The 24,825-nt window shown below is 33.4% G+C and overlaps 5 protein-coding genes across 7 annotated transcripts in view; 3 read left to right on the top strand and 2 right to left on the bottom strand.

Annotated features, from left to right (window-relative positions):
• The first annotated feature begins 9,524 nt into the window (after positions 1-9,524).
• LOC18028574 lies at positions 9,525-10,977 on the top strand. The gene is made up of 4 exons (XM_024148741.1): positions 9,525-9,812; positions 9,944-10,006; positions 10,087-10,564; positions 10,646-10,977. Exons 1-4 carry the CDS (start codon positions 9,525-9,527, stop codon positions 10,975-10,977), a joined length of 1,161 nt encoding a protein of 386 aa, XP_024004509.1.
• Positions 10,978-12,414: 1,437 nt separating this feature from the next.
• On the bottom strand, positions 12,415-15,167 carry LOC18030945 (cysteine-rich receptor-like protein kinase 5). 2 transcript variants are annotated; one of them, XR_002896783.1, is made up of 7 exons: positions 14,285-15,153; positions 14,063-14,203; positions 13,858-13,979; positions 13,553-13,763; positions 13,235-13,472; positions 13,004-13,168; positions 12,415-12,916 (listed from the first exon to the last, which is right to left on the bottom strand). XR_002896783.1 is itself a non-coding variant. In XM_006413513.2 (7 exons), the coding sequence occupies exons 1-7, from the start codon at positions 15,126-15,128 to the stop codon at positions 12,608-12,610; spliced, it is 2,019 nt and encodes a 672-aa protein (XP_006413576.1). In that variant the 5' UTR covers positions 15,129-15,167; the 3' UTR covers positions 12,415-12,607. The 2 variants fall into 2 exon arrangements, 1 of the variants encoding a protein (XP_006413576.1); XM_006413513.2 differs by having other exon boundaries at positions 13,004-13,157; positions 14,285-15,167.
• A 759-nt stretch (positions 15,168-15,926) lies between these two features.
• Positions 15,927-18,931, bottom strand: LOC18030944 (cysteine-rich receptor-like protein kinase 5). 2 transcript variants are annotated; one of them, XM_024148858.1, is made up of 7 exons: positions 18,015-18,931; positions 17,780-17,920; positions 17,589-17,710; positions 17,279-17,489; positions 16,942-17,188; positions 16,708-16,861; positions 15,927-16,619 (listed from the first exon to the last, which is right to left on the bottom strand). In XM_024148858.1, exons 1-7 carry the CDS (start codon positions 18,775-18,777, stop codon positions 16,302-16,304), a joined length of 1,956 nt encoding a protein of 651 aa, XP_024004626.1. In that variant the 5' UTR covers positions 18,778-18,931; the 3' UTR covers positions 15,927-16,301. The 2 variants fall into 2 exon arrangements, with proteins under 2 accessions (XP_024004626.1, XP_006413575.1); XM_006413512.2 differs by having other exon boundaries at positions 16,942-17,179; positions 18,015-18,926.
• Positions 18,932-19,965: 1,034 nt separating this feature from the next.
• On the top strand, positions 19,966-22,823 carry LOC18030943 (cysteine-rich receptor-like protein kinase 15). The gene is made up of 7 exons (XM_006413511.2): positions 19,966-20,950; positions 21,073-21,213; positions 21,293-21,411; positions 21,505-21,715; positions 21,817-22,054; positions 22,139-22,292; positions 22,382-22,823. Exons 1-7 carry the CDS (start codon positions 20,119-20,121, stop codon positions 22,703-22,705), a joined length of 2,019 nt encoding a protein of 672 aa, XP_006413574.2. The 5' UTR covers positions 19,966-20,118; the 3' UTR covers positions 22,706-22,823.
• A 1,647-nt stretch (positions 22,824-24,470) lies between these two features.
• LOC18030942 (cysteine-rich receptor-like protein kinase 11) overlaps positions 24,471-24,825 on the top strand; it is a 3,739-nt gene continuing 3,384 nt past the window's right edge. The window contains exon 1 of the mRNA XM_006413510.2: positions 24,471-24,657. The gene's annotated coding sequence lies outside the window, so the exon portion shown is untranslated. The remainder of the gene's footprint in view (positions 24,658-24,825) is intronic.

Genomic DNA, 24,825 nt, shown 5'->3' with positions numbered 1-24,825 from the left:
ATTTATACAGAAAAATTTCCATAATTCAGAATTCATATTCGCATAATACAAAAAATTAAAAAATTCATCCTCTTCCTAGAAAAATGAATTGATCTTGCTCAAACCACATGATACTAGGTCCAAGTTGTAAATGTAAGTAATCATATACTCAATGAGGTTTTGTTTATATAATGTTTTCTCTATTCTTTTTTTTGTTGCCGTCGATTTCTATATCCTTTATATTGACACTTTATAAACGTCGCACCTCTTTCCAAATATTTAAGTAGAACAAAAAAATAATGAAAACAATTTGTCACTGACCACATGACCTCAAATAAAATACTCCGAAACAAAAAACCATAAAGGCAAATACTATAGAAAGAAAGGTATCGTTATCATAGCGCTGCCGGGTCGACGACAAAAGATTTTGATTTAATGGACCAAAAAATAAGCGTGGTATTTTAAATATTAACCAGTTCTTAGTAGGTGGAAATGGAATCAAATCATACTCTCTGTAGTCTTTGATCAACACATGGATTAAAGAAAAAACATGTGAAGGGTAGATGAGCCCCCCTTAAATTCTATGTTGAAATTTCATTGAATTAAATATTACAATTAAGAAGACGAATTAAATAAAACCACATCAAAAACAATGATTAAAAAATCAATCAGAAGTGTGAAATCATATGACAACAATAACAAATATTAGAAAGGTCAATTAGAATAGTGATATACATTTTGTAATACCAATATTTATTTGGGAGAATTGGTTTTATAATGCTGATTGAATTAAAATTTGTCTCTTTAATGTTTTTCATTTTTTTGTCACTTTTTGACATAATTATTCTTTTAAATCAGTTATAACAGTTATAATTAAAAATAAATTCGAAACTATATTTTAAAATTTTCGAAAATACCTAAAAAAGAACTAAAAATATTTTCGTATATCATTTATGGAAAAAAAATATTTTTATAATATTTTTAAAATTCGTTCTACGCTTAATAGAATGCATGTTCTATGTTCTACGATTGCGTAGAATCTTGTTTCTATAGTTCTTCACATATTCTATCAGCCTGTAGAAGTCGTTTTCTATAGGTCTTTATATATTCTACCGATTGGTAGATTTTAACTTCTACTGGATAGACTATATTCTACATGTTGGTAGAATACATCTTCTACTTGTTAGACCAGATTCTACGTTATTGTATAACGGTTCTTCTACCTGTTAGACTTCATTCTACATTAATGTAGAATACATCTTCTACCTGTTAGACTTTATTCTACATTAACATAGAATACATTTTCTACCAAAATCTGAGAAAATCTAGGAAAATTAGTTAACTCCCAGATCTAAAAAATTTCGAAAATCTTTTATTTTTTTTTTTAATTTTTCAACGTTTTTTTTATCAATTTTTGACCTTTTTTTTTCTTTTTTGGCTGTCATCTTCCTCTTCTTCTTCTTTCTCATTGATCAAGCAGATTTTTCCTAAGTTTACATATCTTATGCTTCAAACATGCTACATATATATGTGACTTGTGGTTCATAGAAATCAGAGACAGATAAAAAGTGGATTATAAACCCTAAACTCGAAACTGAATGATAACGAAGAAGATAGGCGAAGGAGAAAGACTGTGTCGACTGATGTCGATGAAGAAGAAAGAGATTGTGTGGATGGGGATGTAGAATCTCTTTTCTACTGATATTTTTTAATTATAAAATATTATTAATTTAAAAATTAATTAATTAAATAATTCGAAATTAATGGGTATAATGGGAAAAAATGTCATTAAAACATTATAAAACAAATTATTTTCAAAAAACATTATGGAGACAAATTATAATTCAATCAGCATTATAAAACCAATTCTCCCTTTTTATTTTGAGTAGGATGGATATGGATCAGATATTCTGGAATTTTGAATTTCAATGATGTCGGTTTGATTTCTGCTCCCAATGAGATGGAGAATTTGTAACTTATTTCTACTTTGAGCAACTATTAAATGTTTAAATCTATTATATAAAGACTCAATTGAGTCTCACAAACTTGACACATCAGCACTCATTTGAATGACACATCAGCTCATTTATTTGTTATTTAAAAACTTTAGTGAAACTTTAATTAATTTAAGCGAATTACTTTTATGTTCATTTTTTTGTGTACTGATTTATTTACCATCATGGCCTCATGGATTTTTGACTCCCATTTTTGATGCTTCCTATTCTTAATGATGCTTCAAACGTTGTCTTAAATATTGGTCACTCATGTTTCAACGCATAAAAATAATTAGCAAATATAGAGGAGAAGACATAGAAAGAAGTAAATATTACCTAAGATTTTCTAATAAATCTCTAATCTACAGCTTCCACGTTGTAACTTATGCAAATTTCTATATAGAAGCTTACTAAAGTGAATGTTGTTCACAAATCCACGGTCTAAGATTTATTTCTTGGTCATGGGCAGAGACATCTACATTTAATACCATTGTTTGTGTTCATTTAAAGGAAAAGAAAATTTTGCTTTTAAAAAGAAGATTTTGTATGATGGTTTCGAGAATTCTGTGAAGAGTAAAATAACAAGACAAAGCTATAATAATAATTTCTAAAATAATAATAATTCGGCGACGAAGCTATAATAATAATTTCTAAAAACTTTGTTTTAAGTTAAGCTGGTGTAAGTTATCTATTCTATTTATTTTTGTTTTAGAGAAAATTTTAAGGGAGAAAAATAATACTCTGAAAGACCTCTTACATCTATTAGTAAATTTTTTAATATCTATGTTTTTACAAAAAATGATAAAAATCTCGTCTCAATGAATTATAATTAAAGAAATCTTTGTGGAGAAAAGATAAATATAATTTATATCATTTTATGTGCATGAAATGTAGCTTGTTTCATCTCTATCAGATCTTGGAGTTGGAGTATTGGTTCTCCCTAGTACTGCAATAAAAAGCCACTGGAGCGGCAAAAACCAAATCCGATGGTGAAAATGGAGAAAGACGTATTTGGTAAGCTTTTACGATAGCTGGTCATGCTTATCTAAAGTTCCAAACTCTACCTGTGATGCAAAAGATAATATATAGTATGAAATATCACAGATTTTCATGCTATATTCATTTCCTAACTTTTCTAATTTTAGTGGAGATTGTGACGGTTTTGCCAATGAGAATATGAAAATTTTATGGAATAAAGTTATCCATTTATTTTGAGAATATACCTCTTAGGTTCCTAATCATAATATTTAGTATTTGCTGGATTCTCATATCTTTGTTTATGATGTTCAAGATAATTTTTCACGTTTAATTGAAGACAACGTTTTTTAGTAGAAAAAATTTCTGATAAGATTTCATAAAACCAAAGAAAAAGTCGAGAAAAAAACTAATTAAAACAAAATCACTTTAACAAAACAAGTTAACAACTAATCTTTCTAATTAAATACAAATTAGAGAGATACCTAGAACGGTTTGATTACCCAAACCGAAGATATCAAGTTTATGTAAATAATAATTTATAGGTGGACACAAGCGTTTCTTGCTAGAATATTTGCCTTCGAATTCTTCACGCATGAAATGTGTGATATAGTGAAAGAATTATAAACTGAAATTTAAGGATAAAACTAAACTTCAATTTTAAATATTATAAAAATATTAAAAAGAAAATTCACGCATATGCGTGGTCACTTATCTAGTATTATAGATAAGGCCTGTAAATGTTGGCCTATGACTTTCTTCTTGCACTCAAAAACTAAACCTCAAGTAATAACATTTATAAGATTTCTGTATGCGAACAAAAATTAAAGCTCAAGTTATAATATTTATATATTACCATAAGATACGAATTGAAGGTGTGCTAAAAAGAACATGTGGCGTTATTAGTAATGTGGCTGCCAGTGAGAAACGCAAGCAGAACTGCTTGCGTGTGCATATACGTAAGCAAAAACTCTAGTAACTGTTCTCTTCTATGTTGTATATTTAAATAAATATCATCTGAAGAACATGAATGCATATGATATTTTTTTTTCTTAAAATGAATGAACATATGATATAAGAAGTTATATAATACAAGATAAAAAGTAGGTGGACACGTGACTAAAATATGGCGGCCATGACCTACTCTCCACATACCAAGCCGTGAACGGAACCCACCTCTACAGGTTCTTGCTATTCCTATCGAAATTCGTCACATCGTTTCACGAAACTTATCTTTAAATTTTATAATTATTTTTTCATCTGGGGCTCTAGTAATCTTAAAATTTTCTAATTTAAAAATTAACATTGGACATAATCGAAAAAAAAGGATTGAGATAGCCGTCAGAAAGTGAAGTCAGAAATTCTAAAATGATACGGAATATCGAGTGTGCGTTACTGACTCTTTCAATTTATTTCTCTTTTTATATTATAGCCTTAGTATTTGTCAATATGTACGAGCAACCCCTTAACCTTTTTGATTTGATGACATTAAACGCTCATTTTTTAGCATACTGAGACCATGTAGTTTTAAGGAAGGGGTTCATGGGTTTTTTTGATTAAAAATAATTGAATAAAACTCAATATTCATGAAACCAGGTCTTAATTTAGAGTTTTTAGAGACAGTTTTAAGAGAAGTTCATGAATACATGTCCAAATTTGATTGGTTGGGCTTGGAGAAAAAAAAATTTCTCCATCTTTTCTCTTTTTCTCTCTCTTTCTCTCTCTTCTTTCTTCTCTTCTTTGACTTTTTCTTTTTTTTTACTTTCTCTTTCTTCTCAAAATTTTAATAATAAAAAATTTAGGATGAACCCTATAAGGGATTCACCATTACTGATGCTCTGAGTTTGGATTGAGAAACAAAATATGGGCCTCTAAAGTGATATACACAAGCCGATCTTAATTCATGTCTCTCAATGAAGCCCAACTACTGCTAAAATCAGTTCAATACAAGCGTGTGTGTCTAACCTCGAAGAAGGACATGGAAGGGTAAATAGAATCATGACCGTTAGAGCTATATACATTGTAGCGATGGAGCTGTTGTGAAGGCAAACCAAAATCCATTCCATTATCTTCTCTGGAGTCTCGATTTTTGATAAAGATTGATGAATTAAAACATAGGATTAAATTAGAAGACATGTACAAATGTTATTGATCTACTATGTAAAAATGGCATCAAACATTTGCTTTCTTCTTCTTCTTCTACACCTCACATGATTGGATTTTTGAGAGAAAGCACATGGAAAAACTTCGATTGAATCATTATTTACTACTAACTATAAAAGTAATCTTCTTACATCCTCAGTACGTTCTGAGGATCAAACTCATGTACCTATATCTCGGAGAGGTATTTCTAGCATTACTACCTTGTCGTCGATCTAAGGAAGGCTGTACTGAGAGTACGAGAGACTTATAATAGTATACGGTAGCTCTTAAATAATGTATATCTAACTGGTTGAGCCAACCACACTTAGATGACTACAAGTAAAAATGATGTAATCGTTAAAGAAAAAGAAACAACAAATCTCTTCTCCTGCTCGAGTAGGATCCTATCCATGAATTTTATAGTGTTTTGTTGCCAATCGTTTTTATTTCTCAGAACAATTTTGTAAATAATTTTCAGATTTAACCGATCAATGAATATAACAACATTCAGTGAAAATAAAAAGGAAGAAATAAAACTGGACTATTATGGGCTTTTTTTCTTTGTAAACTAGAGAAAAAATATTTTTGATACTAAATTCAAGGGACTTTTAAAAAAAGAGTTCAAATTTCATTTGCTCAAAAAAAAACAAAACCCTCCTAAAGGCCGGATGGTTCAAATCTGTTCGTTCAGGTTAGATATTTTAAGTGCAATTTATCTAGTCATAGTCTTATAAAAGCGTACAGAGGAAAAATAAAAGTTGACTATTTTGGAAAATCTATTTTTTTTCGTAAATTATAAGAACAAAAGGAAATAACGTTCCTTTTGAAACATTTTATAGTATTAATACTATATATAGTTAACAGATTAACAGCACTTAACCAACAAATACTAATTCATATTACACATTCATGCATGACTAGGCTACCCAATTTTAGACATTACCTTTGTACAGGTCAATACATTGCAAAATCATTAAATCTACATAAACATGACTGACACATGGCTGACCACTATAATTACTTTTTTTTTTTGTTAACAAAGAGAACAGTGGGTATTTCCTATAGTTTGCATTTTCTTTTATTGCTATTATGGAAATAACTGATACTTTTTTATAAATATTATTATTGGGTTGCAAAATTGTTGTTTACCTTTTTTATTTTTCATTTTACTTCCTATTTCCTTTTACGTATATTTATATACCGAGATAAAGCACATTAATTGCATGAACTAAATTTTTATATTAAATTTTACTTCCTTATAATCCAATCATTTGTATATAAAATGGAGTGCATATTGATGCAGAGATATATATATGATTGTTTAAGCCTTTAGAAGATAGAGATTCACGAGCCCCTCCAGTGCACAAAAAAAAAAAAAGATAGAGATTCTCAGGAAAATTGCAGAAAAAAGAAATATTCTAAAACTTTGGCTATCAAATTGCCGAAAGACATTCAAAAATTGCTATGGCGGGATAAGCATCAGGTACGAATATGTAACTAATAAGATTAATTTATGTATTTTTTCATTATATAGTTCATGTAGCTTTCTGTCCAAAAGTTTTTAGTTTTTTTTTTTTGTTATTAGAAGATTTTGTTTTGATCGAGGTAGCTATAAAAGAATATATAGGTTTTTGGAGTTTCCTGGGCAACTAAATTGTTTGATTGCATGAATTATTAGTTTTTATAAAAGTGGTGGTTTCTAGTGGTTTGGGAAAATGTTGAGTATGTGTTTGCTCTCTGACTCTGGATTCGGCTTTACTTGACCACCAGATATGCTTGAGATGACCACCAGATATGCTTGAGAATTTCTTGGTGTAAATCCCGATTGTTAAGCCGTTGAAGATTAGTCTGAATCTGAGAAATTTAGGATTACTCTAGTTATTAAAAACAATTATTAACATTTATATTTAATGTTAAATAAAATATTTAAAACATAATTAGAATACATGAAGATCTAAAATATTTTATATAATTTTGCTTTTTTAAATAGTTTGAGATAATATGTTTTGTACACAAGTATAACTAGATATTCTTAGCGTGTTTGAAGGATTTCTTTCGATTTTTAGATTTACATAAACTATTTTTTGACTAAAATTTATTTCCAATCAACGATTTCTGACAACTTATATCTAGTCAAAAATTAATCAAAAACAGCTGTTTTGACTATTTTTTTACCTTGGTGGTCAGAGTTCAATATGTTTTCTTATAGTATATATGTTACTAAAGTTTGAGATTTATGTTCTTTAATGAATAATAATTTATATACTAAAAAGCGTACACTATATTTTTTACATGATTACAAAGAAGAATTGATTAACAAACGATAAGTAAATTTTCTTTTTTAGAAAACCAAATATCATTAAATTATGGGTAATACATACAAATTACCAAGAAAATGCATATATGTATATTTTATTTTTTTTACCAGTAAAAGTGCATATAGATTTTGTAAGTTTCCTTTTGTTAACGCAAAAAATAATCAGATAGATTTTAAATGTTTATAGTCTCTTAAGAGTTTATTAAAAATAAAATTAAAGACTACATCTCGGTTCCCTGTAGGAAAACCTTTCTTTTCAGAAACCCAAAACTATTTTAAAAAACCACAAACAACCGAGACCTAGATTGTAGTCTTATTATTATTTTATATTTTCAGTTAAAATCAATAATGAACAAATACATAAAAGTAAATAAAATACAAGAAGTTCCCCGCATACGCAAATACATACCCATTCCTCCACACATCTTTTACATTTACATATGATATTACCAAAAATAACGACACAAAAAATTCCTTAACGCAATTGCTAAATCTCGATAGAATCGAAAAAGATATTAACTAGGTTTACATTGGAAGGTCTAAGAAAAAATATGTGTTCCAAAAGATGAATTGGGAATTAGGAGAAACTGGAATTCGAGTCATTGATAACTTCGATCAAGTTATATTTTCCAAAGCAATTATGGATATTTTACTAAATTTCCTGAGTTCTTGGTAGCCAAAAATTAAAAAAATTGATATCACAGGGGTTCGTCTTTGTTAGAGACTCTATCTTAGTGACCAACATATGGACGAATAAGTATTTCGTTCACAGGGGTTCATCTATATTAGAGACTCCAGAATATTTTTTTTCAAACCTAGGTTGGAAACTTGGAATTCTACTTCAAAAGGAGTTTCTGTTTTAAGAACCATCGATGAAGCATATTCTCCACTCATGCAGAATTAGAATTTTTTTTTTTTTTTTTTGATAAAGCATAATTAGAAGTTTTTATATAGGTTGGAATGTCTGATAAAAAAAAACTGTTATTTTTGAGATGAATGTTTAGATCTTCTTATAATGACTTATGCACCATCAAAATGCCACACAACTGCTTGGTAATTATTTTTACTTTTATCTTTTACTGTAGATTTTTGGTTTTAAAAATGTTTACGGTAAAACCTCTAAAAATTAACTGTTATGTTTTAAATTATAAATAATTTTTTATTAGTCAAATATATAATTTACGCCAGATTTAAATCTTGTTGATAATATTAATCAATTATTAAAATACTTATATTAGCATATGTAATCAATACAAAAAATAAAAAATACAACATAATTAATTTTTTTAGAAAAATAGATCTAAAAAAGTTAAAAAAAAAATTTAATCAATTAAATTTAGTTTGTAATTACTTATATATAAATGTATAAGTCTTTTAAATGATTTTAGAGAAAGAAGAAATAGAAAAATAATTAAATGTATTTATTTTTATTAAATTTTTGTGTAAAAGCTCATCTTACGAGTTTTTAGAATCTATGACTAAAACAAAAAAAATCTGGTTTTTAGAACTTTAAAATTAAAAAAAATTCAAAAAGTCTATTTGGCAAATTTTTTTTTTAAAACTGTAAAATATGTTCCACAGTCCCCAAAGTCTACCCCAATCAACCCTATAAAATATTTATACTATTTTGGTACATATTATTACACATATACCTAACTGAATATGATAGATAATTGTAAACTATAGGTTTTAGAAATCTTAAATACTTCTGATATTTCAAGGTATTTTAAAAGTTTCAAATAACAATTGTTAAAAATATTTTTTTTACAGTTTAGTTGTAGGCAAACACTAATTAATTATATATATATATATATATATATATATGTATAAATAATAATTTTAGTTAAATTTATAAAGATTGTGTTAAGTTGTTATGTTAAATTATATATCCTACCAAACATATATTATCTTTCATTTCATAAAATATTTAAGTTTCATGAGGTTTAGATATTTTACTATCATGTTGATGTCAAGAGTTGTTGTTGTTTTTTTTTTTTTTCCTTCTTATAAATCTAGTTTTACAATTGCAGGCTAGCTGTCAAAGTTGTAACTCTAAATTTCCCAACAAAATCTAAAATTTCAGTATGACCCGCATAAGAAAGATGTTCACCAAAGAGATGTTGAACGAAGTATTTGATCAAGTGTTGAGTAACAAAGATGAAGTCAATGTTCCATTGTCGAGATCAAAGGTTTTGAAACCGAGCACCGAAGAAGCAGAGAAAAAGCAGAGGAAGCGGAAGAATGACAGTATTGACGAAATGCCAGTGAAGAAGAAAAAGGAATTAGAGTGGAGACCAGAAGATTGCGCAAAACCAGTTGGCAAATTGATTAACTCTACTGGTGTGGGAAGAAATAAGAAATGCCATTACGAGAAATTCGAGTTTCGAGACCAACAATATGGACTGGTAAAAGTTTTATTTTGCTTTAAGATCTTACTGATTTTACTAGTTTAAAGGCTTTGATTGATAAATGATAACAACATGTTTTCTAGTATCTACCACTTACATGATAATTTTTTTTTTTTTTTGGGGCATAGGAGGATTCAGTGCTATTGATTCCAGAGGACGTAAGCCGAAAGCCCTATGTTGCGATCATAAAGGTTAAAAAGAAGAAGAAAAGAATTGATATACTCTTAAGTTTTTGCATTATATATCAAAATCAAACTATTTTTATTGCCAGGATATTTATGTACAAGGCAAAGAAGGACACGTGAAGCTTGAAGTGCAGTGGTTTTATCGTCCAGAAGATGTAGAAAAAAAATATGTTAAGTGGGAATCCAACGATGCAAGGGACTTATTCTATAGTTTCCATCGCGATGAAGTGTATGCTGAATCTGTGAAGCACAGTTGCATTGTGTATTTCGTGCCAGAGAATATGCAAATTCCAGACAGTAAAAAGCACCCAGGTTTTATTGTTCAAAATGTTTATAATACTATTAAGAAGAAGCTGTGGAAGTTCACTCATGATGGTTTCAACAAGCAGCAAAAACATGAGATTAATCTTCTTGTGGCAAAGACGATCTCGCGAGTTGGTGATCTTCCTGACATTGAGAAGGAGCAAAAACATGAGATTAATCTTCTTGTAGCAAAGACGATCTCGCGAGTTGGTGATCTTCCTGACGTTGAGAAGGAGCAAAAGACTTTGAAGACGTCAAGACGTAAAAAGTATGTTCCGAAAAGGTTTATCATGGAAGTCAAGAGAACGAATCGTGAAAGCAATAATGTGCTTAAAGCACCAGGTTATAAGTCAATCTTGGAGAAGTTTGATATGTTAACCGGTGATTTGGATCGTGACAAGAAACTGGAAGAGCTTCTGGAAGCAGTTAAGCACAAGTGTCGTTTAACTGAGAAGAAGCAAGCTACTGATTATGATTCTTTCTGGCCAGATGATGTTGTTCCCGTGGTGCGTGCTCTCGAGCAGGTTTTTTATGATTCTATGTCGAAAGATATACCAGAGTATAATCGCAAGTTGGAGGTGCTAGTTGATAAACTCAAGGTTAGTTTAACTCATTTGTCTCCTTCTCTCTTTTGTGTGTGTGTGCATGTGCTGCTTGGAAGCCCTAAAATTTGACAATATTTCATTATAAAATATGAAATGTCGTTGGTCTTGGCGGTAGAAAATATATGAATGTGTCAATTAGAGGCGAAAAAAGAGATGTTATGCCTTTATAGCAAAGACAAATGTTGACTGAACTTCACATTTTAAATAGAATAAGGAATTTACAAGACTTTGGATGTCGAGAGATAGACAATGATTAAGATATATGTTGTTTAGGAGTTTATTACAACTACAGCATCCCTTAAGGTATAGTACCAATTAGGTTATTTGGTGCTACTTAGCTTTTAATCAACTATTATCATTTAGGAATTATCACACCACCATCCTTTAAAAATAAAGTTTTTGTATTTTGGCTGATTAATAGTGATATCTCATTGTTTGTTTGTAGAAGTCGCGAATGCTAGCTGAACGTCTTCTCAATGGCGAATTAAAACCTGAACAAATCATAAAGATGGAGTCCTATGAACTAATGGTAATGTCTCTGATTCGTATACTTTTGAATATTAAGTTTAATTTTGGTTACCAATCAACAATATTACAGTAGAATCTCAAACCGTATATCTTTTCGTAAATGTCAAATGTTTTGGCCGATTGAGGCAATAAACAATAAACCTGAATCTTAATGTTTATAAACACATGAAATTATGGGTAAAATTATATATTTAAAAGTGTGATTTTACATATTAAAGTGACTGAGATTAGTTTTTCTTTTACCTCGAGGTCAGAGCGGTCATACGTTTGGTGAAATAACGGCTGTCATCGAAGAGCCAAGATTGAAGATTGATGATGCACCTTCCTCCAATAAAAAGTGTTAGGCGCAAACTTTTTCTCGACGAATAATGAGGATACTAAAACTATAATGGTATCTTGATCTTCTTGGTTTATCTATATTCCTGGAGGAGGTTTTTTCTTCTAGAATTTGTTTATTTATTTATTTTATTTTTAAGGTATGATGCAAATTATGACTTCCTATCTAAAACTTTAGTTATTAGAGTTTAGATATTTTATAGACTGTCATTTGTTATATTATTTCTTGGTTGGAGTCATTGGTAACACTAACATGTGTTAGCATGTATTCAATTTGAATTGTATGAATCAAAATATAATGTCATATTTATTGCAATATGGTAATTTGCTTTTGTTTAATACACAAAAGAGTTTGTCATCTATTGGCGGATCTAGGAAAAATGTGTTACCCTTGTGTTTTTTTTTCCTTGACTATCAAAACTACTTTAAATTTAACAAATAATACTACCATGCTCTTTACTGAATGAAATCATGAATATTAGGACATCTATAGCAAGTTCTTTTGGCTGTCATATAATTGCACAAATCTGTGGTTGACTCAACATAAGTCTTCACAAGAGTCACCCCAAGACTCCAAAAGACATTGACGGGACCGGTTGTGAATTATTTATACATTTATATGCAGACAATTCAAAACTAGGGACCAGTTGGATTAGACAATATACAATGTCATTGGAGGGACTGATCAATACATTTTTACCCTCATCAAGATTCATGGATTATAATCATACACCGTGACCTCAAAGAAAGTAACATTCTCCTATATTCTAGTATGAACCCAAAATTGTATATTTTTCAATTGACAGTTTTTTTGGTTTATGAGACGAGCTTGTCTTTAACGAGGAGCTAAAGAAGTAATCGATGCTTCATCAATGGAACAGAGAGCAGATTTATCCATTGATGAACCTGCTTGTTCATGCTTACTTCGGAAGAAACATCCAGGTGGTCGAGGCACGGCGAGGGCAATAGAGCTAGTAGTAAGCATTTGGACGATCGCTGACATGGTTGGACGATCTTCAGTATCTTCTTGGACACATAATAAGGCAATATGGATGCATCTACTTATTTCGTTTCTTTGATAATTCTCTTGAAAGGATGAATCCACTAGCTCTTGTGGCGATCCATTGTTCCACAGCCTCCAAGTCTAATGAACATTTTGAGACTTCAAATTTTTTGTGGCTGTTTCATAAATTAGACAAATTTGCAGATTTAAAGTATTTATTATACTCACATATGTAACCAAGTTTCCAAAACTTCCATTCATCTCATAGAGGCTGCTGTTCTTCCTCCCGCTTATAATCTCAAGAACTAAGACTCCGAAGCTATAGACATCTGATTTCATTGAGAATTGGCCGTACATTGCATACTCAGGGGACATGTAACCACTGAAACAATACTATGTTGAGTTAATAGAAGCACAATACAGTATGTACATTCGATACAAGGCAAGAGCACAACTTACTAGGTACCAACTACTCTTCTTGTATTTGCTTCGGTCTGGTCCATCTTGAAAATTCTTGCCATTCCAAAATCTGCAACCTTGGGGTTCATATCAGCGTCCAAGAGAATGTTACCCGCTTTGAGGTCACGGTGTATGATTGTGAGCCGTGAATCTTGATGAAGATATAGAATCCCTCTAGCAATTCCTCCAATGATCTTGTACCGTGTAGTCCAATCCAGCCGGCTCTGCATCCTAGAGTCTGCACATCCATAGTGAGAATGTCAACAAACAAGGGTTACAAAAAATGAAACTTTTTGGCTAAGCATTGGTTTATCTTACCAAACAGGAAGTAATCAAGACTTTTGTTAGACACAAACTCATAGACAAGTATCTTCTCTTCTCTCTCCAAACAAAATCCGAGAAGCTTGACTAGATTTCTATGCTGAAGCTTTGCCACAAGAATGACCTCATTCTTGAACTCTTTTTCACCTTGTCCTGATGTTTTTGAAAGTCTCTTCACCGCAACTTGTAACCCATTAGGAAGTGTCCCCTAAAAAAGATTGTGAATTAAATACAATCATCCTTACAATTATTTGAATCTCTCTAATGCAACTAATTAAGAAGCTCAGTAAAACTGGTAATACCTTGTAAACTGCACCAAAACCACCTTGACCGAGTTTGTTACATATCGAAAACTTATCTGTTGCAGCTTCAATAGCCTTAAAATCAAACTGAAGTGAGCCTGCAGTTGTAATATCATCCCCTTCTGCAAAACAAATGAAAGTTTACAAGGATTCAGCACTCTAAAACTTTTAAGAAGCACATACAAATATATTTGAATATCCTTACCATCATCTGCAGCGGCTGTATCATAAGTCTTCTTCACTCTCCTTGTCACACGGAAGCTGAAAACAGCCACAAAAAGAAGAACAGAGACAGCCACCGGCACACATATTGCTAAGATTATCACCGTGGAATTCACTCTTTTCCCTGCCAAAGTATTAGACAAGACATGACTCATGACTTCACAAATCTTGAATGTCTCAGAAAAAGATACAGAGAAGATTTTACCAGGCGGCGCAAGCGGAGGAGCTGAAACCGAGGGAGGAGTTTTCACCGGAAATGGAGGAGCTGAAACCGGAGGCGAAGGAGAGAGATTTCTCACAAAGGTTTCATTGTAGAAAGGGTAAAGCTCGTACCTTGAGTTACAACTCGGGACAAGAACTCTTCCTCCAACTCTGTTGAAGTTAAATTCCTTCATGGATTGTTGAAGACAGCTTAAGCAATCTTCCTTTGACAGATCAGGAAGACACTGAACCATTGCATAAAGCGTCTGCGCCGAAGACAAAACTGATCTGTTAACAGAGAATTTCTTCTCTGTGCTATTAGCCGCTTCCACTACAGACTTGTTCATCAGAGAAACCATTGCATCCTTGAACCGGTCCGATTGGTCCGAAGGAACACTCCGAGTGTTCCAAGTGACTATTGTAGGTGTGGACCTTGTGGTTACAGTATCCATGAAAATATTACGGTCTGTGTATCCAAGCATGCACTCATCATACTGAATCAGTAACTCTTTCCCTCTTAGACATCGACTCTGAGCGTCTTTAGAAGCAAATACGACGCAGTCACGGCAAACTTGAGGGGAGAGATCTCCTCTGCAAAGATAAATTCCGAAGACCATGTCAGCTTCTTGACCCTTTGCAAGACTACGAGATCCCATGTCGAATAAGTAAGCAGGACTTGTAGAAAGAGAGGTCAAAAGGGTTTTGAGATTTGAGAAGTAAGTGGTTTTTGTTGATGTTCTGTTACTGCAGTTGATGCCGACGTAGGTCGGGTCTTGTAATTGTGCAGCAGTGAAGAAGGTGAAGAAGGTGAGAAGGAATATAGATATCAATGAGGTATAAACAGACATTCTCCAATTAACTTCTTCTCCTTCCCTCTCTGTTTTTTTTTTTTTTCCTTTGTTGGTTTATGAATACTAATGGATAAATGAATGTGAAACCAGCCAGCCAACCAGTTAGTCAAGTCTATGTAATTTTGTCTTTGTTTTTGTAAAATAATACAGCAAGTCAAAGTCAACTCCACGTATAACATGAACTTGTATTTGTTTACTTAAAAGAAGAACAGTGAATCAAGTCTTTTAATTTTAGAATAATCATGTGATTGAGAAATCCAGAGATAATAAAAGCTCTCACAAATGAAAGTTGACGAGTTGGGATATATTATAAGTTGATGACTATTTATGCAAGGCGCGGAGACTTTGGGTGAATTAGACAGCACCGTTTTAACTTCCTTACCGGACAAGTAACAAATGAAATGTTAAAAGTTAAAACAGTAATTTCACAATCCAAATTGATCCAGTTTTACTCTTCATTGCTTCAGAACCAATCATCACTCTCCGTGGAAAGTTGACTTCTCAAGATAGTTGGTGGACAAGACCGTACCGTTTTATGTTCTTACTGGACAAGTAACAAATTATATTTGAAAGTTATCTGAGGACCTAGCATTGACGTTAAAGTGTAAGATTCAAATAGTATTTAGTTCATTTATTTGTACACTAACTTTATCATTTCTTGCGACCGCTTTATAAAAATTGTGATTTTGGTCAGTTGTAATTTGTTAAAAATATAATTAAAACAAAATGTTGATACAAATAGTAATTTCACAACCAATCAACACTCTCAATGGAAGGTTGACTTCTGCAAGTTTGTAAGGAAAGGTGTTAACTTTTACTCTTTTACAATATGTGTATTAGATTTACAGTAATATGGGGGCTTCCCAAACAGAGGAACTGAAACATGCCTACATCATTATCCTTACAAACTCCATAGCTTCTCCACACCATAATTAAGTAGCACATCTCTATTTCAAGAAAGCAAACTTACTGTCGAAGAATCAGCAATTACGCCATTGATTCTCCTCACCCTAATTTGTCTCTTAAAATTCTCCTATAGAATATAAAACTATAAACAAGAGTATCAGTTACTTACTTGCGGGGCTATTAAAAGAAAATAAACAACAAAGACACATCTTTCTTCTTTGTTGATGCTTATAAGTCTTTGTGAAACGTTTTTGTTTTTTGTCTTCAACGAGCAGTTACATGAGTAACGGAAGCATCGTCCACAGAACAGAGAGAAGAAGAAGCCATTGCTGAACCAGCTTCTCTTACTTCTTCATATTTCCTCCGGAAGAAAAATCCAGGTGGTTGAGGAACGGCGAGAGCAATTGAGCTAGTAGTGAGCATCTGGACGATTTCTGACATAGTTGGACGATCTTCAACTTCTTCTTGAACACATAGCAAAGCTATATGGATGCATCTGCTAATGTCGTTTACTTGATAATCCTCTTGAAAGGATGGATCCAAAAGCTCTAATGGCGACCCATTTCTCCATAATCTCCAAGTCTACAGTGAAACATTTTAATAAACACAACGTTGGTACACTGTTAAATGAAGCTTAAAATTGGAAGTTTTATGGGTGTAGTAGACTCACATATGTAACCAAATTTCCAGAACAAGCATCCTTTAGATAGAGACTGCTATTCTTTTTGCCACTTATAATTTCAAGGACTAAGACCCCAAAGCTATAGACATCTGATTTCATGGAGAATTTGCCGTACATGGCATACTCCGGAGACATATAACCACTATATCAAAAAATAAAATCTTGAGTTAATGGAAATATGTTACATGTCTAAAAGGCAATACTTGGAAATGGAAAACTTACTAGGTTCCAACCACTCTTCTCGTATTGGCTTCTGTTTGGTCTATTCCAAAAATTCTTGCCATTCCAAAATCTGCAATTTTCGGGTTCATAGCAGCGTCTAAAAGGATGTTACCGGCTTTGAGATCACGATGGATAATTGTGAGTCGTGAATCTTGATGAAGATATAGAATCCCTCTAGCAATTCCTCCAATGATATTGTACCTTGTTGTCCAATCCAGCTGGCTTTTCAATGTAGAATCTGGACCATCCGTTTTTGCAATGTTGTGTAACAGTGGTTTCAATAATGGGGTTGAATAAAGACAACTTTTGGGCTAGCTAAAATAGTGTAACAACTTACCAAAGAGGAAGTAATCGAGACTTTTGTTAGGGACAAACTCGTAGACAAGTATTTTCTCTTCTCTTTCAAAACAAAATCCTAGAAGCTTGACCAGATTTCGGTGCTGAAGCTTTGCCACAACAATAACCTCATTCTTGAACTCTGTTTCACCTTGTACCGATGTTTTCGATAGTCTCTTCACCGCAACTTGTAAACCGTTAGGAAATATTCCCTACAAAGAATGTATGAATTTAAACCAAAATCATTACATCTGTTTGGATTTGTTATGAAAACTAATCAGGAAGATCAATGCATGGGATGGTATATATACCTTGTAAACTTCTCCGAATCCACCTTGACCAAGTTTGTTACGTTCAGAAAACTTATCAGTTGCTGCTTCAATAGATTTAAAATCAAACTGCAAGGAGCCAGCAGTTGTAATATCACCCCCATCTGCAAAATTTTAACAAGAAGCTCCATAGTAACTTTTTGAGTTGCAAACACTATTTTGAAATCTTTTACCATCATCTGCAGTTGCTGTCTCGTAAGCCTTCTTCCATCTCGATGCGGCTTGGAAGCTAGAAACAACTAAAAAAAGAAGAACATAGACAGCTAGCGGCACAACAATCGCTATGATTATCACTATGGAATTTCGTCCTTTACCTGCCAAAGTATTAGATCAGACATGTCGACACAAGAAACCCCAAATCTTGAACAGACAGAGACAGAGACAGAGAGAGAGAGGAAGATCTCTTACCATGCTGTCGCAGTGGAAGGTACCTTAAGGTTTCATTGTAGAAAGGGTAAAGGTCGTACCTTAAGGTACAAGTCGGCCAAAGAAATCTTGCTCCAATTTTGTCACGAGGCAATTTCTTGATGCTTTGTTGGAGACAGCTTAAGCAGTCCTCTGTTGTCAGATCAGGCATGCACTGAACCAACACATAAACCATTTGAGATGATGTGTAGTTCGACTTCTTAAACGCAAACTTTCTTGGACTAGCAGCAGCCTCAGCTGCAGCTTCTTTCGTCAAAGAAAGGACCACCTTATTGAACTGATCAGATTGGTTTGCCGTAACATTCTCTTGGTTCTCTATCAGCTGTCCAGTTTTGGTTATAGGATCCAGGAGAATATCCTGGTCACCGTATCTAACCATGCATTCGTCGTAATAAACCAAACCTTCCTTTCCATTTGGACACAGATGGAGAGTGTCGTTGACGGCGTATCTGACGCAGTCACGGCAGATTTCCGGCGATACATCTCCACGGCAGAGGAAAAATCCGAAAACCTTGTCAGGATTTTGTCCCTCTGTAAGACTGTTGAATCCGTAGGAGAATAAAGGATTGTGTTTGGAAGAAAGAGAGAACAAAAGGGTTTTGAGATTGGAAGAGTATTTGCTGTTTTTGAGGTAAGTCATCCCTGGTGGACAAACAGAACTGATATAAAACGGTCTGTGTTGCTGTACAGAAGGTCTCAGGCTTGTAAGGAAAGTGAGAAGGAAGATGAAACCATAGACAGACATATTTTTCCAACAACTTCGACAGTAATTTCTGGTCTTAAAGAATCTGAAGCCACGCAAGAGTTCTGCTCTATAAAACCATTACAGGTTCTTGTAAGTCCACCGCGTCAACGCTTAAAACCAAAAGACGCTTCTACTTGACGAGTAAAAACCAACCTTTTATTTGGTGGAATGCTTTTGTTTTTTTCCGTAGGTGTGGAATACATAGTAGGTTACTGCTTTGCCTAACGACTTGATAAATCTGAAGCCAGTCAAGAGTGTTTATTATAAGTCCACGTCAACGTTTCAACCGAAAAACACTTCTACTTGACGGGTAACATCAACGTGATTATCAATCTCGTTCTAAAGTAAGAAAACTCAACATATGGATTTTGAAAATTAGAGAGATTAGTGGCTAAAAAGCTACTTGGTTACGTGAGCACTGGGGTTCGAATCTTCTTCCCTGCGTAGGATAAATATGGCTACGAGGCGAGGAGAAAAGATAAGATTAATGATCACTCACTCCGTTAGGCTGGATTCTGTTTGGTGTGTATAAGACAGAATTGTGTTGCTTTCTTGCGGGACAAGTCAGTTCTATTAAGTTACCATGTATGTTCCTCTTGTTTTCTTTTTATTTTGGCTTTTTCCCTAGCGGACCATTTTTCTTTTGTTTGTTCCTAATGTGCATCTCTGCATAGGAGATTCTATGACGTGTTTATCTTGGTGCCATATAATTGCAACAATCTATACGATAGGAAATCGCAAAAAAAAAGAAATAAATAAATAAATAAACCTAACGTATTCAAAAAGAAAAAACTAGTAAACATTGAGATGTATATTAGGGGGATATATCTTCATCCTCCTTGTTAAGCCTGCGCAAAATGATTTCTAAAATCTTAAGAATCGAATCAATGACAGTACCAAACTAAAACAAGCTACGTCCTACGTCCTATTACTAATAAAACAAACTATTAGTAACCTAATATGAAAACAAATAAAACTAGTTAAACCTTCACAAAAGCTTCAGGAGATGCTCCATAATCCGATTGGTGGAGGCCGTGGATATCGTGGACGTAGAGGACGACGAGGTCGTGGAGACCGGGCTTAGTCTCTGCTTTCCTTCTATGTCTCCTCTAATGTGTATCGATTCCTCTTCTTAGTATGTTATATGCTTTATGCCTTGCTTATTACTCAAAACTTTTACAGTTCAACATGCCCTTTTCCCGCTGAATTGACTTTGACTGAGTTATCGTCGTCGCCACAAACCATACTCTGGTTCACGTTAACGTGTCACAGACTCACAGAGAGAAGATTTTATAAATGGGAGGTTAATGATGTTAAACCCAAATCAAAGGAAATTTAACCATGTCTTCTCCCGCCTCTTTCAGCTTCCTTTTCCTTTTTATTTTCTCCTTCCTCGCTAGTTTCAGAGCAACTGCTCAAAACCCTAGATTCCTACACAACTCTTGTCCAAACACGACATTAACTTATTCAAGGAACAGCACTTACTTCACCAATCTCAAAACCCTTTTGTCCTCTCTCTCTTCCCGCAACGCTTCCTACTCCACCGGATTCCAAAACGCTACGGTCGGAAATGACCCCAACAGAGTCACCGGACTTTTCCTTTGCCGCGGTGACGTCTCGCCGGAATTCTGCCGTAGCTGCGTCACCGTTTCCGTCAACGACACCTTAAATAAGTGTCCGAATCAGAGAGAGGTCGTGCTCTATTACGATGAGTGCATGCTCAGATACTCTCACCACAATATTCTATCGAACGTTACATACGATGACGAATTCAGCATGATTAACGCCAATAGTATTTCATCTAGTCAAGAAGACCGGTTCCAAGATCTTGTGTCGTCCAAGATGAACCAAGCTGCCTTTGAAGCAGCGAGAAGTTCTAGAAAGTTCGCTACGATTAAGGCCAATTGGACTACAGGCAATAATTTGTACGGCCTGGTCCAGTGCACTCCTGATCTGACGACACACGACTGCTTGAGTTGTCTGAAAAAATCCATCGATCGACTAAGTTTTGACAAAGTTGGGGCAAGACTTCTTTGGCCAAGTTGTGGTTCAAGGTACGAACTTTACTTGTTCTACAACGAAACCACCGTTACAACACCACCACCACAACAAGCACCACCACTGCTTCCTCCGCCCGGCTATACTTCTCCAGTGTCATCTCCTCCACGACCTGGTGACCCCTTTGTTCCTCTGTTTTTTTTTCCCTGATCTCAAAGTTAACAATACGATTATCAAAAGATTTTGCTTGTCCTTGTGACTTGTGATTGTATTAAGCATTAATATTTCAAAACGCAGGGAAAGGTGTGAATATAAGTGTGTTAGTAGTAGCCATCGTTGTGGTGGCTATTGTAGTGGCTGCTCTGTTTTTCATAGCCGGTTATTGTTTCCATGCAAAGATGAAAAAGAAGTCTTCTTATTCTGCACCAGCCTTTAATGGTAAAGATTCAGATTTGATTAATGTCATCTAACAGTCTATTTTTTTTATCTGATTACTATGACGTTTATTGTGCAACAGGAGATGATATAACAACCATAGAGTCACTGCAACTTGATTATAGAACAATTCAAGGTGCAACAAATGGTTTTTCAGAGAATAATAAAATTGGCCAGGGTGGATTTGGCGAGGTTTACAAGGTAAAATATCTTACTTATAATTCTTTAACTGCGACTGAAATTGTGTACTTATTCTTGAAAATTTTGTGTCAACACATTTTGCATAATGGATAGGGTACATTTTCGGATGGGACTGAAGTTGCGGTGAAGAGACTGTCAAAATCATCACGACAAGGTGACACAGAGTTCAAGAACGAAGTTGTTGTTGTTGCCAAGCTTCAGCATAAAAATCTGGTTAGGCTTCTCGGGTTTTCTCTAGAACGAGAAGAAAGGATATTGGTCTATGAGTATGTGCCCAACAAAAGCCTTGATTACTTCCTCTCTGGTCAGTTGCTTTTTTTTATTTTTGTTACTTAGCCATTCTTGACACTTGTTGTTGTTGCAAATCTTTAGACTTAAGTGTAATTTATGGATGTGCCCTCATAGACCCTGCAAAGCAAGGTCAACTGGATTGGACTGGACGATACAAGATAATTGGAGGGATTGCTAGGGGGATTCTATATCTTCATCAAGATTCACGACTCACAATCATACACCGTGACCTCAAAGCAAGTAACATTCTCTTGGATGAGGATATGAATCCTAAAATTGCAGATTTTGGAATGGCTAGGATCTTTGGAATTGACCAAACACAGGAGGACACAAGCAGAATAGTTGGTACCTAGTAAGTCTTCTACTTAACTTCTCATAAGTTGAAGTTTGTTAATCATGATTTTGATAATATAAAAAGTTTCTTTGTGGATTCCAGCGGTTACATGTCTCCTGAATATGCGATGCATGGCCATTTCTCAATGAAATCTGATGTCTATAGCTTCGGAGTGTTAGTTCTTGAAATTATAAGCGGTCGGAAGAACAGCAGCTTCTACGTGACAGAACGGTGCACACATGACTTGGTGACATATGTAAGTTTAAAGGCAATCAAGATTTATATTAACCCTTCTCTTTCAATAAGTAATGGTTTCAAGAACTGAATGATTGATTGATATTCTAGGCTTGGAGGCTTTGGAGTAACGGAACAGCATTAGACCTCGTGGATCCAATCATTGTAGAGAACTGCCAAAAGAGTGATGTGGTTCGATGTATCCATATTGGTCTTTTATGTGTACAAGAAGATCCTGTACAACGTCCGACCATGCGAACCATTTTCATGATGCTCACCAGTAATACTGTGACTTTACCAGTGCCTCGGCAACCCGGGTTTTACGTTCAGAGTAGACCAAGAGAAGACCCGCTTGGTTCAGATCAATATATGATAACCAAGTCTGTTCCAACGTCTGTTGATGATTCATCCATCACTGATTTATATCCTCGTTGAATATGATGTTTGTAACACCTACCTTCAAGCTTGAATCGTCAACAAACGTGGAAAACAAGTTAAAACGTTTTTTTAAGCTTTTCATTTTTCGGGTCAACTGATATCAAATAATTTGGCTCTGAATTGGTAACCTGCAGAATAACGGAATTGCGTTTTTAAACACAATTCTGCAGATTTTTTGCCAATCAACAAAAATCCGCATAATGAAAAAATACACACAAAAACTTAACAAAAATACAAAGGAAAAGTCATTCCGCAGAAAAGCGACTTATAAGTCGCTTAATCTATTCTGCAAGATTTTTTTCCGCAATTCCGTCATTTCGTAAAGTTACCAATCAAAGCCAAAATCATTTGTAATTTGGTTTGGTTTTGATGCTGTTTGATGCAACTGTTTTTAAATATTTGGTTCTGGTTTTACTTTTAGTTAAGCATAATTTAAAATATAGTTTTCTAGTAGAGATATGATTACAGCAATAAAGCAATAAGTAAATTGAAGAAATTTTATATACTCGGTTAGGCTTTGGTTATTCTGATATTGTTATCGATCCGGCTTGAAGTTTACGTATTACATATAATTTTTTTATTGATTTATTTTTTATGAATATGTATATTCATTTCGTTGAATAGTATAGTAAATGAATGAAATAATCAACCTCTACATGTATTGAAAAGATTCGAGAAACAAAATTCATCACTCGTTTTTTTTTTTTGTTTTAAAACGAGAATCCGTTATTTTTTTTTATCATTCATCATACTCATCATTTTTTTTTTACATTTTTTAAAATAATTATGATTTTCAAGTGTTCAAAAATAACTTCAAAATATGAAAAATCATTCATTTGTCCGCGTAGGCTTCATTGATTGCTGCTTTCACCGCTTTTGCCAGAGATGTTGTTAAAATTGGTCTCTATCATTTCCAGAGATCATATTTTATACGGTTCGAAATTAAAGTGTCCATCCTTTCCAGTTTCGGATTCATATAATTTGATATAAAGATCAGGATCCGACTCCGATCCATGTATAATACTTTATATATGTAATATGATAATTAAGAGAGAAATATCTTAAAATATTACAAATATATATATTTTGTGCAAAAATAATATTTCTTTTAAAATTTTCTATCAATTTTTAGAATTTATACCGTAAATACGTATTAATGTTTAAAATTAGTTTGAAATATTTTCTATTATTTTTTAATGATTTCTGTTATAACATTTAGCTATTTTGCGAGAATTCAGATAAGATTCTTACATTATACCTGAGGCTGGGACTATTAGATATGGATACTTATTACTTATTTCTCGAATCCTACAGATTCAGTTCCATGCATCCATAATTTTTAAAATACTTTTTGTGACCATCCCTAGTAAAAGTCTAGTAGATAGTAGGTTTCTGAAAACATGTAAAATTTTAAGTCTAGAAGCTTGATTTATCCGCTCGGGTACTAGGGGCTGGCCTAACTTCCGTGTCTATTGGTTCGTCTTTATTTGATAGGATTTTACAGTTTCAATGATTCTATGTATTTTGGCAGAAAAATGCGAATCCGCAATTTTTTTAAAAAGTACTATTTCACAAATCTTATATATTCTAATTTGTTTCATACGTTTGACTCAAAAGAAATTGCACACTAGAGAGATAATCTGTTTAGATTGGGACTTTTGAGTCTCGTTTTACGACCGTGTTTACAGGTTTAGGGACCACTGCTGTCGTATAAAATTGGCTGTTTAAATATCAAGACAAAGCTACATTAACCTTTGCGGGACAATGAAGCATAGTAACTCCTTCAACCCTCTATATTATCCTTGAATCATTGTGCATTTTCTATTTAGTTCGTTTGATTTATCGAAAAATTCGTATGAGTCATTATCCCACGAGACATTGATTAGGCATTTAGGCTTTGGAATTGGATGAACGGGTCAGGACAACTTCAAGGAAAAATTTATAGAAAGGTATGCATTTATATATTCATGTATACGTTTTGCTATCCTAACTTACACAACATCTGTATGATCTCCAAAATGAAATTGAGAATCACTTGCCAGTATTTTGGGTTTTTCCTTGTTGGCTTTACTGCTCTATCCATAAAAAGAAGTATGGAAATTTTGGATTTTCAGCTT

The sequence above is a fragment of the Eutrema salsugineum genome, unplaced genomic scaffold, assembly GCF_000478725.1.
Source record: "Eutrema salsugineum unplaced genomic scaffold, Eutsalg1_0 scaffold_1, whole genome shotgun sequence".
Taxonomy (NCBI): domain Eukaryota; kingdom Viridiplantae; phylum Streptophyta; class Magnoliopsida; order Brassicales; family Brassicaceae; genus Eutrema; species Eutrema salsugineum.
Note: the sequence above shows the minus strand (reverse complement) of the source record. Positions and strands in the feature narration are given on the sequence as shown.

Bases quoted from the DNA above. Each gene is read 5' to 3' on its own strand.
- LOC18028574 (XM_024148741.1), top strand. From the start codon at position 9,525: ATGTTGAACGAAGTATTTGATCAAGTGTTGAGTAACAAAGATGAAGTC. The intron at 10,007-10,086 runs GTTAAAAAGAAG...TTTTATTGCCAG, and splicing joins CCTATGTTGCGATCATAAAG to GATATTTATGTACAAGGCAA. The intron at 10,565-10,645 runs GTAAAAAGTATG...TTAAAGCACCAG, and splicing joins GACTTTGAAGACGTCAAGAC to GTTATAAGTCAATCTTGGAG.
- LOC18030945 (XM_006413513.2), bottom strand. From the start codon at position 15,128: ATGTCTGTTTATACCTCATTGATATCTATATTCCTTCTCACCTTCTTC. The intron at 13,980-14,062 runs GTAAGGATATTC...TTTGTTTTGCAG, and splicing joins TACAGCCGCTGCAGATGATG to AAGGGGATGATATTACAACT. The intron at 12,917-13,003 runs GTGAGTATAATA...AATGTTCATTAG, and splicing joins TTGGAAACTTGGTTACATAT to ACTTGGAGGCTGTGGAACAA.
- LOC18030944 (XM_024148858.1), bottom strand. From the start codon at position 18,777: ATGTCTGTCTATGGTTTCATCTTCCTTCTCACTTTCCTTACAAGCCTG. The intron at 17,921-18,014 runs GTAAGAGATCTT...ATACTTTGGCAG, and splicing joins CCTTCCACTGCGACAGCATG to GTAAAGGACGAAATTCCATA. The intron at 17,711-17,779 runs GTAAAAGATTTC...AAAATTTTGCAG, and splicing joins GACAGCAACTGCAGATGATG to ATGGGGGTGATATTACAACT.
- LOC18030943 (XM_006413511.2), top strand. From the start codon at position 20,119: ATGTCTTCTCCCGCCTCTTTCAGCTTCCTTTTCCTTTTTATTTTCTCC. The intron at 20,951-21,072 runs GTGACCCCTTTG...TTCAAAACGCAG, and splicing joins GTCATCTCCTCCACGACCTG to GGAAAGGTGTGAATATAAGT. The intron at 22,055-22,138 runs GTAAGTCTTCTA...TGTGGATTCCAG, and splicing joins AGCAGAATAGTTGGTACCTA to CGGTTACATGTCTCCTGAAT.